The 15,040-nt window shown below is 44.6% G+C and overlaps 1 protein-coding gene across 1 annotated transcript; it reads left to right on the top strand.

The window, feature by feature from the left end:
* The first annotated feature begins 10,167 nt into the window (after positions 1-10,167).
* Positions 10,168-11,798, top strand: ZG16 (zymogen granule protein 16). Its single transcript, XM_053555183.1, has 3 exons — positions 10,168-10,320; positions 10,496-10,628; positions 11,385-11,798. The coding sequence occupies exons 1-3, from the start codon at positions 10,266-10,268 to the stop codon at positions 11,698-11,700; spliced, it is 504 nt and encodes a 167-aa protein (XP_053411158.1). The 5' UTR covers positions 10,168-10,265; the 3' UTR covers positions 11,701-11,798.
* The last annotated feature ends 3,242 nt before the right edge of the window (positions 11,799-15,040 follow it).

Raw genomic sequence — 15,040 nt, forward strand, 5'->3', positions numbered from 1 at the left:
AAAAAAAAAATAAAGACACTTGTACTAGGCTGTTTATCACAGCCCAATTTACAATCGCCAAAATGTGGAAACAACCCAAATGTCCCTCAATCCAGGAATGGATCAGCAAGCTGTGGTATGTGTATAAAATGGAATATTATTCGGCCATAAAAAATGGAGATTTTTCAGAATTTGTACTAACCTGGATGGAGGTGGAACACATTATTCTTAGCCAAGCATCCCAGGAGTGGAGAAGTATGAATCCTATATACTCAATTTCGATTTGAAGACAATTAATGACAATTAATGACATGGTGGGGCATGGGGGAAGGGGAGAGAAGGAGGGAAGGACTGAGGGAGACAAAAAGAAAAAAAAAGGACAAGAAAAAGAAAAGGAAATAGTGACTAATTTTCACATAAATTAGTTTTAATTTTGATCAAAGTATGTTACTTAAACATTAATTCTTAACTCAACATGTTAATATGTTGCATAGGATATTGTATCCTCATTTATAAGTGACATATGTTTGTAATTTCTCCTTTATAATAATTTATTTTCTCCAACTTTAATATCAAGTGTACCTATATCAAGAAGAATGATTTTGATGTATTTCTTTTTCTATTGTCTATAAGATTTAGCATGATCTTATTTTTAAGTTATTTTTTACTTTTATTTATAAATATTAGTTGTCTATTTTTTGATACTTAAAAAAAAATAAGAAGTTAACTGATGACTCCATACTGAATCTCAGAGTCATTCTATAATAGACATACTCTTAAGTATGTCTTAGACATAACAATGTGAATGTTACTTTCCTTGCGTTGTTATTATTATTGCTCAATATTTTGATGATGCAAATTGTCTGATTCCTTTTCTGAATGTATTTATGTTCCTTTGTTCTTTACAAGGTTTTTGTTTCTAATACTTATCTTAAACATTGTTATTGTTATTAAATTTTAAGTCTTTTTAATTTTGTGAAGGCAAAAAAATGGAAACCTAATTAATACATGTATATGTATAAATAAAAATTTAAAAAAAAAACTGGTTCCACTTGCCTCCCCGCCCATAGCATAGTATTTTAAGTGTACCTGGTTGAACTATTAAAATTATTAATATTGCGTAGAAAGTCACTACCCTTGTGACAAACAACCTTCATGATTATGTTAAAGTGATCTTTATACCATTCATATATAATATTGAAATGTTAACAGAACAAGATTAACTCCATTTTACTATTTACTCCTTTTTACCTTCAAAACTAGTTCCTCTTGTTTCCCTCCCAGTGTAACTGTAAATGCTTTTAGCTAAAATTATTAGTAATGTAAGTTACTGACCACATAGCCCTTATGATTACAGCTTTTTATGATCATGTTGTTTATGACCCTCACCTGCGAGTCCCCCCACATTACCTAAGTAGACATTGTAGATTGTATTTGTTTTGTAAAAATTACTAAGTGCTCTTATAATCATAACATTATGTACTTATTGTTTTCACCCCTAGTGACTTCCCCTAACTGTTGTTTTGGCTTTTGTAATTATGTTTGTTTACCCCCTGGAAAAATTTTGCCTTATAAAAGTCAGCGCCTCAGTCAACTCGGGGCTGCTCTCAGAAACCCCATGTGGGACACTGTGGGACACTGAGGCAGTCATTGGCTTTTCAATAAAAGGACTCCTCTTTAATTCGACTTGGCTGGTGGAGTGGCCTTTGAGGGGACTCCTGGGCATAACACTACAGGCGCCGTCTGGAAAACTTTTTCAAGTCTTATGATGCATTTTACAAGCTGTTTTGTGTCTTAACTCAAAGTAAACCGTAAAATACAGCTAATTGTAGATAAGTAAGATATGGTTGCCCAGACCAACATTATCTGAAAGGGGCCAAAAAGAAAGACCACAGTATTCTGTGAAAATCTTAAGAAAAGATTAAACATTTACTCAGTGCCTACCATGTGCCAGACCTGTGCCAAAGAGCTGGGAAAAAAATGGTTGATTGTATTATCTCCAATTTACAGATTAAGGAACTGAAGGTCACCTATTGAGTAAGCTATGATGGTGTCACTCTAGCTTGGGAGCAAGACCTTCTCTCTAAAAAATACAAATTAAAAATTAAACAATTAAAACTTAAATCCTGCAATAGGAGTGATACTAAAAAGACAAAGGAGGAATATTTGCTAGAAGTCTTGCTGCAACCTAGACCAAGGGTGCTGCCTCACTTAGTCATTTGGCAATCATTGATGGAATGTCTACTCAGTGCCAGGTGTGATGCTAGGGACTGGGAGTTCCGAAATGAAAAAGACCTGGTCACTTAGAATGAGCTATGAAGAAGTGGTCCATGTAAACAGATAAATTACAATGTAGGGTAATTAGAACCATAATAGAGAAATGTAGGAAGCACGATGGGAGGCCAGGGAGGGAATGACAATTCTATTTAAAGTGGAGGAGTTCCCGGGGGCGTGGTGGCTCATGCCTGTAATCCCAGCACTGTAGGAGGCTGAGGAGGGAGAATTGCTTTAGCTCAAGAGTTTGAGATTTGCCTGAGTGAGAGTGAGACCCCGACTCCTAAAAAAATGGAAAAACCCAGCTAGGTGCCACAGCAAGGGCCTGTAATCCCGGTGGTTTCCGGAGGCTGAGGCAGCGGGATGCCCATAGTCCCAGTCTGAGGTTGCAGTGAGCTGCGATGCCATTGTATTCTGCTCAGGGCGTAGGGTGAGGACTCTGTCTCAAAACAATAACAACAACAAAGTGATGAAATAAAAATAAAAAATAAGCAAGGAAATAAAATAAATAAAGTGGAGGAGCTGAGAGCTGAGGCCCTTGTGGGAGAAGGCTTGGTGGTGGGTGAAGATGGTGGTGTTAGTGTCTGAATATTCTGGAGGCTTCTAGGTGGGCAGAAAGGGCATAGCATTTTAGGCAAAGAGTGAAGATTAGCAACTGGAGGCCATTGTTGGGCCTGGAGTGTGGGGCATAGGAGATGGGACTGGGGGAGTAGGGGGACCCTCTTTGCAGCTTGGTAAAGTCATTTCTGCTCACTAAAGTTTATTCATTGGAGGAGCACTCTAATTTGTTTTTGTGATGAGACTCTTCGTTCAAAGGAAATGCCTACACATGGAGTATGTAATAAAAGGCTGAGAATTTTTTTTTTCATAATAGGAAACAGATCTTCCCAATTGTTTGGAAAAATATTTTAAAACATTCTTAATGGGGATAAAGAGGGACATCCCCACCATAGGGTCTGAATTTGCACCAGGACTCTGAAAAGAAGGCAAAGCTGCTTGACCTGAGAAAAGGGGGGGCAATGACAAGCGCAAGAGCCACACCACTCCTGCTCTGCCTCCCATTTCCATTCCTACCTGCCCAAGTCTATCCTCCACTTAATCAAAATCTGTAGAGTATTCTATCTAAAATGTAAACACCATAATGTACTTCCCTGCTCAAAATCCTTCCGTGGCTCCCTTAACTCTCAGAATAGAAGCCAGACTCCCAGGCCTGGTACCATCTGCCTGCTGGCTACTGCCCAGACCTCACCACCCACTGGCTTCCCTGGCTTCCCAGAGGCCACCCTGCCCTCCTTGCTGTTTCCAAATTTATCACACACATATTTCCTGTACCAGGCTTTGCGACTTGTTGTTCCCTCCACCTGTACCACTCTTTACCCAAATATCTGTATTTCTCTCCAACACTTCAATCTGGTATCTTTACAAAGGGTACAAGAGAAGCCTCCCAGCTGAAAAGGTAGCTTCCCGGGCGGCGCCTGTGGCTCAAGGAGTAGGGCGCTGGTCCCATATGCCGGAGGTGGCGGGTTCAAACCCAGCCCCAGCCAAAAACAAAACAAAACAAAAAAAAAGAAAAGGTAGCTTCCCTGTGTCTCTCTGTGTTGTCAGTCTGTTCTTTCCTGTCGTAGCACTGACATCATGTGCAGCAACTTATATATTCATTTGTTTGAGCTCTCTTGGAGCTCAGAAAATGCAACTCCCACATATGGCTCTTTGGCATGCTAAGCTAAAGAAGTCTCTCTGGCTCGGTGCCTGTGGCTAAAGCGGCTAAGGTGCCAGCCACATACACCTGAGCTGGCGGGTTCAAATCCAGCCCAGGCCTGCCAAAACAACAATGATGGCTGCAACCAAAAAAATAGCCAGGCGTTGTGGCGGGCGCCTGTAGTCCCAGCTACTTGGGAGGTGGAGGCAAGAGAATCACTTGAGCCCAGGAGTTGGAGGTTGCTGTGAGCTGTGACGCCATGGCACTCTACCCAGAGCGACAACTTGAGACTCTGTCTCAAAACAAAACAAAACAAAAAGTCTCTCTGGTCTTCCCTGCACCCTCCACTTAATCCTCTGTTTCTTCCAAAGCACAGAATGAGATTTTTCTCTGATATTCTCTCCTCCACCTTAAGAGCGAACCAGCCAAAGAGATCACAGGTGCCCTCCATCCCCTTCCTGACAAGGCCAAAGAATGCAAACACACCTGTCAGACTTTTTCCCAAGATGGCCTGACTCTTGGGCTCATTCAAATTCCAAAGAGAATCATTTACAAGTCAGTTTCTGTCTTCCAGGTTCATTCATTCCCCCTAAAAACTCTTTACTACCCCTCAAAATGGCTACACCCCCCCCCCCAAGCTCCACTTCCCCCTGAAGAAGGGTATAGAAGCATGTGGGTCTCACTGTGTTAACTGGTTAATCATTCTCTCACAATTCCTCATGCTTACGCATACGTTTATTAAATAAAATTTGTGTGCCTTTATTCTCCTATTAATCTGCCTATTGTCGGTTCATTTTCAGCAAACCTTTCTAGGGCTAGAGCGTAGGCTGGGCGGGGGTTGAGGGAGTTTTCCCTTATCCCCTATGTTACTGGACAAAGAATGTCTAGCCGCCTGTCACTGTCAGCCAATACGCAGAGATATTGGGAATAGGTCCACCAAACTTCATTTGTCAGAAGGCCAAGTTTCTGGAGAACAGTGAGAGTAGCCTGTTCAAGACTGTTCTGTTCTTTCATTTCTAACATTACAGTTCTATACATTTGGGTTCAAAGTGAAGACCACGTTAACCTTTATCTTAAGCAATAATCACCCAAACCCATGAGCTATAGGAAACAATAATTAGTATAACTCATGATCCTAAATAACATTTCAATTTAAAAGTTAATCTTCTAAATCAGTTCACCTAAACTACTCAAGATAGGCATCTTCAGGGTGGGAGCTAAATTTACAGAACAGTAAGAAGGAGAGACAGAGGGTAAAGGTCAGGCAGGACCTAAACTGACCAGACCAGCTGCATCTGCCCTAGCCTGCCTGACTCCATCTTATTTTTACTATGTGTGCTTTTACCTATAGTTCCTTGAGGAAGGCTGTTGACTCTTCCTCATTGCTATCTCTCCAGCATTTGGAATGGTACCTCAAACACAGATGCCTGATAAGCAGGTATTGAGTGCCATGCTTTGCCAAGGGGGCAGAGCAAGCAGTGGAGAAAGTTACCCAGCAGGAGCAGAAAGCTTTGAAAGAGTTTTGGACTTTCATGCCTATAGGACTGGGGAATGGGAAGAGGGACTAAGGCAACTTCTTCTAGATTTTAAGGAAGAGGTAGGTCCCTAGCTGCACCTGATTAAATATAAAACAGATAATACAGGTGGGATGCAGTGGCTGACGCCTGTAATCCCAGCACGTTGGGAGGCAGGTGGATTGCTTAAGCTCACTGGTTCAAGACCAGTCTGAGCCAGAACAAGACCTCATCTCTAAAAATAGCCGGGCATTGTGGTGGGCACCTGTAGTCCCAGCTACTTGGGAAGCTGAGGCAAAAGAATGGCTTAAGCCCAAAAGATTGAAGTTGCTGTGAGCTGTGATGTCACAGCACTCTACTGAGGGCAACATAGTAAGACTATATATAAAAAAAAAAGATAAAACAAGAGCTGACAAGGTGGAGGCAGAGGTGGGGACCTGATGTTTTAGTGCCTTCACCTTCTTCCTTACAGTTCCTCAGTCACCACATCAGGGCAAACCCTAGAGGCACAGCATTAGCTCCATGGTGGCCTTCCTCTTCTCTGGCATAGACAGAGGATGGGCCCTGGGACCCCTCCCCTCATAGGATTGACAGCTCCTGCACTCTGGAGAGGAGAATTAGGACTTGCTGTAAGGGACCCAGGTGAAACCACCCTTTATAAAATTAATAAGGGGACACATACACAAATAAATAAATAAATAGATGGCCACAAGGTGGAAACTGTGGTAGGAGTCTGAACTCTGCAAAGGTATAGGTGTAATTAAAGTATACAGGGTGGCCATAAAATTCATATGTGATTTAAAGAAGTTGTCTTTTTTTTTTGAGACAGAGTCTCACTTTGTGGTTCTTGGTAGAGTGCTGTGGTGTCACAGCTCACAGAAACCTCAAACTCTTGGGCTCAAGTGATTCTCTTGCCTCAGCCTCCCAAATAGCTGGGACTACAAGCACCCGCCACAATGCCTGGCTATTTTTAGAGATGGGAGTCTTATTCTTGCTTAGGCTGGTCTCGAACTCGTGAGCTCAGACAATCCATGTGCCTCGGCCTCCCAGAGTGCTAGGATTAAAGGTGTGAACCACACTGCGCCCAGCCTCATAGTTGTCTATTTTAAATTGCACATGAACTTTATGGCTACCTTGTATACTATGTATAACCAGTCATTGTTCCCTAGCTTCCTTTCCTATAATTGCCGACTACTTTTAGCTTTCTTTTTTTCTCTGAGACAGAGTCTCATTATGTCGCCCTCGGTAGAGTGCCGAGGCATCGCAGCTCACAGCAACCCAAACTCTTGGGCTCAAGTGATTCTCTTGCCTCAGCTTCCCAAGTAGCTGGGACTACAGGAGTCCACCACAAGGTCCAGCTATTTTTTTGTTGTAGTTGTCATTGTTATTTAGTAGGACCAGGCCAGGTTCAAATCCGCCAGCCTCCATGTATGTGGTCTGAGCCCTAACTGCTGAGCTATAAGTGCCGAGCCTCTTAGCTTTCTTTATTGCTCCCATAGATGACATCCTTGTGAAACCTAAGACTAATTTTTGAGATGTCTTTCTGGCCCTGCATTCTGGTGGACCAACTGACCCACCCAGACCAGTGGCCATACCAACTGACTCAACTGGTCTTATAACCCCTGCGCATGAATTTACTCTGCATAAGAAGACAATTTCTGCTTCCTGACCCTATGAGTTCATCCTCAATCAGCAGAGCCCTTGGCCTATCAAACTACCTTTAAAAATTCTTTTTCCCAAATTCTCAAGGAGATGGATTTGAGAATTTCCTCCTGTCTCTTCACATGGTGCCTATGATATTAAACTCTTTCTCCACTGTAACACCTGCTGTCTCAGTGTATTGTCTTCCTCTTGAGCAGTGAGCAATGAACCTGGTTGGGCTGTAACAAACGTACCAGTTTCCAGGTGATGGAGGAGACTCTGAATCTCAACACAGGTAGTATGTGGTCTACTGGGCGAGGTGGCTCACGCCTGTAATCCTAGTACTCTGGGAAGCTGAGGTGGATGGATTGCCTGAGCTTGTGAATTGAGACCAACCTCAGCCAGAGTGAAACCCAATGTCTAAAAATAGCCAGGCATTGTGGCAGGTGCCTGTAGTCCCAGCTACTAGGCAAGAAAATCACTTAAGCTCAAGAGCTGTGATGCCACAGCACTCTTCGGAGGGCAGAAAAAACATGGAACCTCTATCCTGAGGGTGTCATGCCTGGAGACGTGAGGGCGTTCTCACAAGGTGTCCACTTGGGAGACCTCTCTGGGCTGCCATCTTTGACTTCCTGTGTTTGAACACAGACTGTGTGATGTGCTCTAATAAGGGAGGGGAAAGATAGACAATAGCGAGACAGGAGAGAGGCAAGAGGTAGAGAGACGGCTTTGGGAGAGAGGTAGAGACAAGGAAGAGAAGAGGCAGAAGGAAAAAGTCATGGAGAGAAGGAATATATATATATATATATATATACATACATAAAAATACCTCAGAGTGGGAGGTGCAGGGAAAGATCAAGACATAAAGGGGGAGAGAAATCGGGAAAGAAGGGCAAACAGAAAGAGGGCGAGAGATATAACAAAACAAAATGGCTGAAATAAGGTAAAAGTTATATCACTAGGATGTGCTTATCTTGAACCTGGAGAAAAGGAGAAGAGAGCGGAGACAGTGGCACCCGTGGCTGTGGTCCTCCCGGAAGTTCACCACCCAGGAGCCCCATCTGCCCTGTTTCCGGCTCATCAGGGCAGGACTCCCTTTACTATCTGGGATGAGTCATCTGTCCCAGATGGTGAGCCTGTGAGGGGTGGGGTGCTCTGAATGCAGCATTAATAACTGAGAGGACTTATTCCAGCCCTTTCCTGGGCTGCATCCTTCTCTCTTCTTGGAAGGATCTGTTGACTTAAAGGGGTCAGAAAGCCAGGCCTATAGGGGTCAGGCAATAAGACTCAGGGTTTTAAGGGAGTTTCTAGGGATTTTAAGCCACAGCAATCAGTCCCGGGAAAGAAGAGCCTAACCACGGAAGAAATCTATATGACATCAACCCTGGGGATGTTTCAAACCTAAGAAAAGAGCAAATGCCCTGGGTGTGCTACAGACCCAGGAGGATCCCACCATTGTGTGCAAGAGTCCTAAGAGCCCAAAGCCCAGGACCACCCCCCAGAGGAGGACCTGTACATCCTAGTTCCTCAGTTTCCCACCTGCCCAGTGTACAGACTCTGATTGCTTCTGGGAGAGGAGATCTTCAGGTGTTCAGTTGCCACCTGCAGCCTCAAGTCCCTTTCTCAGACAGAAAAGGCTTGAAAAGGGTCTGGAAAATTGAGAATAGATAGATAGATGGTAGGGTGAGAGCAAATACAGCAAAATATTAATCATGGTAGAATCTATATGGCAGTTACACAGGTGTTCACTATACAACTCTTTAAACTTTTATGCATGTTTGGATTTTTTTCATGATAAAATATCAGAGACAGAGGAAAAAATTGTTTGGCAAATAGCAGGCACTCGTAAGTATAAGGCCTTGGGAGTGCATTCCCTTCGGAAAGAATCTACATTTCAAATGCCTGCAGAGGGCAAGGTTTACCCTGACAGATGGCAGAGTTTGGGTTAGAGCATCTGCAGATCATTTAGGGGAGGGAGAACCTTTTAAGAGTACACCTGAGATGCAATTAGCTACTCTGCCCACCCAAAGCTGCTGGCCCTTTGGTTGGTGACCTGTTCTTAAGTTTATTCTGCCCCTCCTGAGATTTGTCACTTGACCCAGAGTTGACTCCACCCTGCCACCTGTAACTCTTAGGGAAGGGGCAGGATAAAGTGTTCCAGGCCCTGCCTGACCCCTGATCCTAAGAAGTTGCTTATGTTTGCTCAGGAGGTGAGGTTCACATGATAAAGAAAAGGGGGGAGGGCTTGGGCCTGGTATAAAAGATCTGGCAGTTTCTGAAGGGGATTACTTTGCATCCGAAACTGCCAGGTGAGAAGTGACGGGGATACCTGGATCTGAGCAGGGTGGATTAGAATCTAAGCTGGAGAAGGGGATGCCTGGGATGAGTGGCAGGGGAGACAGTTAAGTGAGGCTCCTAGACCTAAGCTGGTCTTAGGTGCAAAGATAGCTGGTTTCAGCTGGAGGACTGGGACACCTGGGATGCTCAGGGGATTGGAAGTGGCTGGAACTGTGTTAGTGGAGACAAAGGACAACAAATAGACAAGGGACCTGGGATCTGACTCTTGAGCTCCTTCTGCACATGCTCCGTCTTTCTCAGTCCCACCAGCATTGCCGGGACACTGGTGTCGGCACATTCTTCTATCACCACCTTCACTCCCCAGGGGGTGCAGAGGCACCTCTAAAATGTCCCTTTCCTTCTGATTTGAGACCAGGAGGAAGCCAGGGATTTAAACCATGCCCCACAGTCTACTATTGGCAGAGGGGATGTGCTCAGATGGTTGGTCAACTCAGTATCTCTATGTTTCGGAGGTGACCTCCACTTCCTCTGGAGAAAGTTCCTCTCCTGCTTTGTGCCAGAATAAAATGAAGCTTGACACAGCTTAATCTAGAGACAAGGTTAGGGTTGATCTTCTGGCTTGGGAAAGAAGAGGAGGGGTTGGCTACAGCCAGACCAGGGAGGGCTAAAGGGTTAGGGAATAGAAGATGTATCTGGGAGGAACAGGACTACAGACTATGGATGGTCCTAAGCTCAAGACTGGGTCTGCTGGCTCTGAGCTGATGGACCAAGAAGTCTGAATCTAAAACAGAAGTTCCTGGGTAAATAGTCCAGAGAGGGTAAACCTTCATTTTCTCCTTTCTTCCCACTCCAGCCTCAGAATGTTGACCATCGCTCTCATAGCCCTTCTCTGTGCCTCAGCCTCTGCCAATGCCAGTAAGTGAGACACCCTGGTCAGAGGGCATGGGAAGGCAGCCCTGGCACTGCTGGTGGCCCCGGCTTTCAGAGGCTGATTTAGGCAGTAGGAATTGAGTAGTGGAAGGAACAGGGCTGGTGGGGAGAAACTGAGCTCCCAGGGGTTTCTCCCTCCAACTCCTACTCTCCCCTCCAGTCCAGGCCAGATCCTCCTCTTACAGTGGAGAGTATGGAGGTGGTGGAGGAAAGCGATTCTCCCATTCTGGCAACCAGCTGGAAGGCCCCATCACTGCCATTCGTGTCCGAGTCAGCAAATACTACATCGTAGGGTAAGATACTTTGAGTTTCTGGGGTTCGGGACCCTCTAGGATCTTACTAAATTGGGAAATTCTCATTCACTTTGGGTTACATCTGTTTCAATCAGCAAGTCACAGGTATAACACAATGTGGTAAAAAATAGTTAGAGGGCTTGGATTCTAGATCTGTACAACAACGCCCATCTCTCCCAGCACAATTGACCTTGTTTGGCAAATCATATGACCATAAACTCTCTCGGAGCCTAGAAGTGGTCTAGGTCAGCCCCCATCTGAGATTTTGACCACCTGTGCAGTATTCCCTCCAGGCATCCTCCATCTTTGCTCAATGCCTCTCCTGAGCTATTCACATTCCATTCACACTGGAACATTCCGTCATATGCAGAGCCAAAATGTGTCTCCTTCTGATCCCAGATCAGCATTTTGGGACAGCACAGACAAGTGTCTTCCCTCTCCCCCATGGCAGCCTTTCAGACATTTGAAAATCTCTTTGCTGCTTCTACATGGGGGATGGAGTCATGGTAGGAGGCTGGACTTTAAATTCAGGCTTTGACACTTGCTGTTGGGGTGACTCTGGGCAAGTTGTTTTCCCTCATTCAGCCCATTTGTCAGCAAAACGAGGAGTTAGATGTCCCTATATGATCTTCTAGGACTCACCCAGCCTTCACATTCTGTGAGATTAGCTGGAGACTTGTCATTCCTGTCACCAATGTCCTGAATTCTGACAAGCCTGCTGAGTGTCTCCCCTCCTTCCCTCCTTCCTGCCCCCAGTCTCCAGGTGCGCTATGGCAAGGTGTGGAGTGACTATGTGGGCGGCAGCCGTGGAGATCTGGAGGAGATCTTTCTCCACCCTGGAGAATCAGTGATCCAGGTGTCTGGCAAGTACAAGAACTACCTGAGGAAGATAGTCTTTGTGACGGACAAGGGCCGCTACCTGCCTTTTGGGAAAGACACCGGCACGAGTTTCAATGCTGTCCCCTTGCACCCCAACACTGTGCTCCGATTCATCAGTGGCCGATCTGGTGCTGTCATTGATGCCATTGGGCTGCACTGGGATGTCTACCCCAGTGACTGCAGCAGCTGCTGAGCCCTGCTCTGCTCTTGGCAGGACGCTGTGGTGGGGAATAAGAACGTCCTCATCACTAACCCCTATCCAAATGGCTCAATAAAAGGATATGGCTAACACCAGTGTGTACGTGGGTGTCTGCCTCTGGGATCTGTATCCTGACTCAGGTTGGAGTGTTAGCGGCTACTAGGGGCTGAGGCAAAAGAATCGCTTAAGCCCAAGAATTTGAGGTTGCTGTGAGCTGTGATGCCAAGGCACTCCACTAACGGCGACATAGTGAGACTCAGTCTCAAAAAAAAAAATTGTTTTGGTAAAAAAATGGCATCCTAAATTCCTATAGAGGCTGTCTCCTCAGCTGTAGTATCTTTTTGAGGCAATAACACCAAAAACATGATGTTTCATCAGCATTATAGACTTATTCTGGTATCAGATTTTCATCAGCAATGACCTCGTCAATGAATTTTCTCCACTGCTTTATCATCAGCAGATACTGTTATTATCACAAATCTTTTTTTAATGTAATGCTTTGTCTTTTCGTAATATCTGTGACCTGCCTGTTGAATATTCACAATTTCAATTTTCATTTCATCATGATAGATTTTTGTGTTTCATGATCAGCATACCATTAAGTAGCACGAATTCACTGTGACACTCTCAGAGCCACTCTTTTAGTACATAATCAGGATCTTCATTTCTGGCTTTACATACTGTTTTTATGTTTGTTATTAACTTCTTTCTGTTCAGCACTTTCATCCAGAACTTCAATAGTTTATCCAGTTTCTTCAAGTCACATATGGTGGTCTTTCCAATACAACCAGATGTTTCACACTTACATCAGAGTCTACTTTCTCCATCAGCTTGATTTTCTGTGCTTTGGATAAACATGAATTCTTCCTCTTTTTCTATTGCTGTTATCAATTAGGGTGTCTGCAGGCCTTTTTGAAATTCTCAACAAAATATTTATACCACAGAGCAGAGAATAAGCAAAAAAACAAAACAAACAAAAAAAACACAGTACTGCACCTAAGTCTTAGCCCCATGTGGGACATCGTGGGGAATGTGTGTGGTCTGCATACATACCATCTTATCACCTTTTGTGTGCATCTTTGTATGTGGGAATCTCAGTGAAAAAGATATATTGCAGCTGAAGTGGGGTTTGGGGGTTATTTTTCCCTCAGAGGCACTGACGAAACTGTTGTGAGGCTGTGTTTGACTGTGACCAGTCACATGAGGTCAAGTGTGGAGTTTTTCTATTGTGACATCATGTTGGCTCTTGAAAAGTTTCAATTTTATAGAAATTCAGATTTCAGATTTTCACACGGGACGCTCAACCTGTATTATAAGTCATGTAACATAAAATTCACCTTGATTCAGAGCCATTTAAAATGCACATTATGTGGTTTTTAGTATAATCACAAGGTTATGCAAATATCACTACTCTCTAATTTCAGAATACTTTCATTGCCTCAGAAAAAAACCCCATAGCTGGTGGCGCCCGTAACTCAGTGGGTAGGGCACTAGCCACATACACCCAGGCTGGTGGGTTCGAACCCAGCCCAGGCCAGCTAGAACAACAATGACAACCGCAACAACAAAAAATAGCGGGTTGTCGGGCGGCGCCTGTGGCTCAGTGAGTAGGGTGCCGGCCCCATATGCCGAGGGTGGCAGGTTCAAACCCAGCCCCTGCCAAACTGCAACAAAAAAAATAGCCGGGTGTTGTGGTGGGCGCCTGTAGTCCCAGCTTGCTCAGGAGGCTGAGGCAAGAGAATCGCGTAAGCCCAAGAGTTAGAGGTTGCTGTGAGCCGTGTGACGCCACGGCACTCTACCCGAGGGCGGTACAGTGAGACTCTGTCTCTACCAAAAAAAAAAAAAAAATAGCGGGTTGTGGTGGGCACCTGTAGTCCCAGCTACTTGGGAAGCTGAGGCAAGAGAATCACTTAAGCCCAAGAAGAGTTTGAGGTTGCTGTGATCTGTGATGCCACGGCACTCTACCCAGGGCAACATAGTGCAACTCTGTCTCAAAAAAAAAAAAGAAAAAACAAGAAAAAATTTAAAAATTGCTGAATCGAACTAATTACACATTTATCACACATTCCCTGCTAGGTGCTGGGAGTATGAATATTACTACAGATTTAGTTCTTCTCCTCCTCTAGTCAAAGAGTTTTGTTAGTGCCGTAATAGAGGAGAGGCAACTAACTTCCTCTAGGGCAGTGGTTCTCAACCTTCCTAATGCCGTGACCCTTTAATACAGTTCCTGTGGGTTGCGACCGACAGGTTGAGAACTGCTGCTCTAGGGGGTATCAGGGAAGACTTTCTTTTCATTTTTTTTGGAGACAGAGTCTCCCTATGTTTGCTCTTGGTAGAGTGCTGTGCTGTCACAGCTCACAGCAACCTCAAACTCTTGGGTTTAGGCAATTCTCCTGCCTCAGCCTCCCAAGTAGCTGGGACTACAGGTGCCCGCCATAACACCTGGCTATTTTGTTGTTGTTGTTATAGTTGTTATTGTTGTATGGCAGTTTGAACCCACCAGCCCTGGTGTATGTGACTGGCGCCCTAGCCGCTAAGCTGCAGGCACTGAACCAGGGAAGAGTTTTTGTTTGGTTGGGGTTTTTTGTTTTGTTTTGTTTTGCCATTTTTGGCCAGGGCTGGGTTTGAACCTGCCACCTCCGGCACATGGGTCAGCGCCCTACCCCTTTGAGCCACAGGCGCCGCCCAGGGAAGACTTTTTGAAGGAAAGAGGATACGAGTGTGTGCATGTAGACGAGTAGAACTAGAACAATGAGATAGGCCCAGCTTCTACAGAAATAGGAAGCCATGAAGACCACAAGTGGTTCAGTATACCTAAAATGCAAAGTACATGTATAACTGGGCAAAGGACGAAGCCCCATGAAAAGGCAGGGTCTGTGAATGTCACGCTAAACATGACAGGGGTGTCCAACCTGCAGCCCCAGGCCACATGCCACCCAGGATGGTCATAAATTCGGCCCAACACAAAATTATGAACTTATTTAAAGCATTATGAGACTTTTTTTGTGGTTTTTGGTGGAATTCTATCACGTGGTTCTTGAGTGTGAACTTTGTAGACAACATTGTGTTGCAGTGTCGCATAAAATAAATATATGCTTCAGTTTTACAGCCATGGGCAGCTTCCAGTGTGTTATCTTCTGAGCTCAGATAATCGAGTTGACACCTTCAGATGTACACATGCTTGTGGTGACTTTGTGAGGCAGAGATTATCAATAATATTTCAACCTACCATTGCAAAAAGGCATTTAATGTTATTTAGAAATCAAGTAAGTGGTGCGGGCACAGGGACAGAGTGGGGGGAAAAAATGAAAAAAAAAAAAAGAAATCAAGTAAG

This window comes from Nycticebus coucang, chromosome 12, assembly GCF_027406575.1.
Source record: "Nycticebus coucang isolate mNycCou1 chromosome 12, mNycCou1.pri, whole genome shotgun sequence".
In the NCBI taxonomy this organism is placed as follows: Eukaryota; Metazoa; Chordata; class Mammalia; order Primates; family Lorisidae; genus Nycticebus; species Nycticebus coucang.

Bases quoted from the DNA above. Each gene is read 5' to 3' on its own strand.
- ZG16 (XM_053555183.1), top strand. From the start codon at position 10,266: ATGTTGACCATCGCTCTCATAGCCCTTCTCTGTGCCTCAGCCTCTGCC. The intron at 10,321-10,495 runs GTAAGTGAGACA...TCTCCCCTCCAG, and splicing joins CTCAGCCTCTGCCAATGCCA to TCCAGGCCAGATCCTCCTCT. The intron at 10,629-11,384 runs GTAAGATACTTT...TCCTGCCCCCAG, and splicing joins AGCAAATACTACATCGTAGG to TCTCCAGGTGCGCTATGGCA.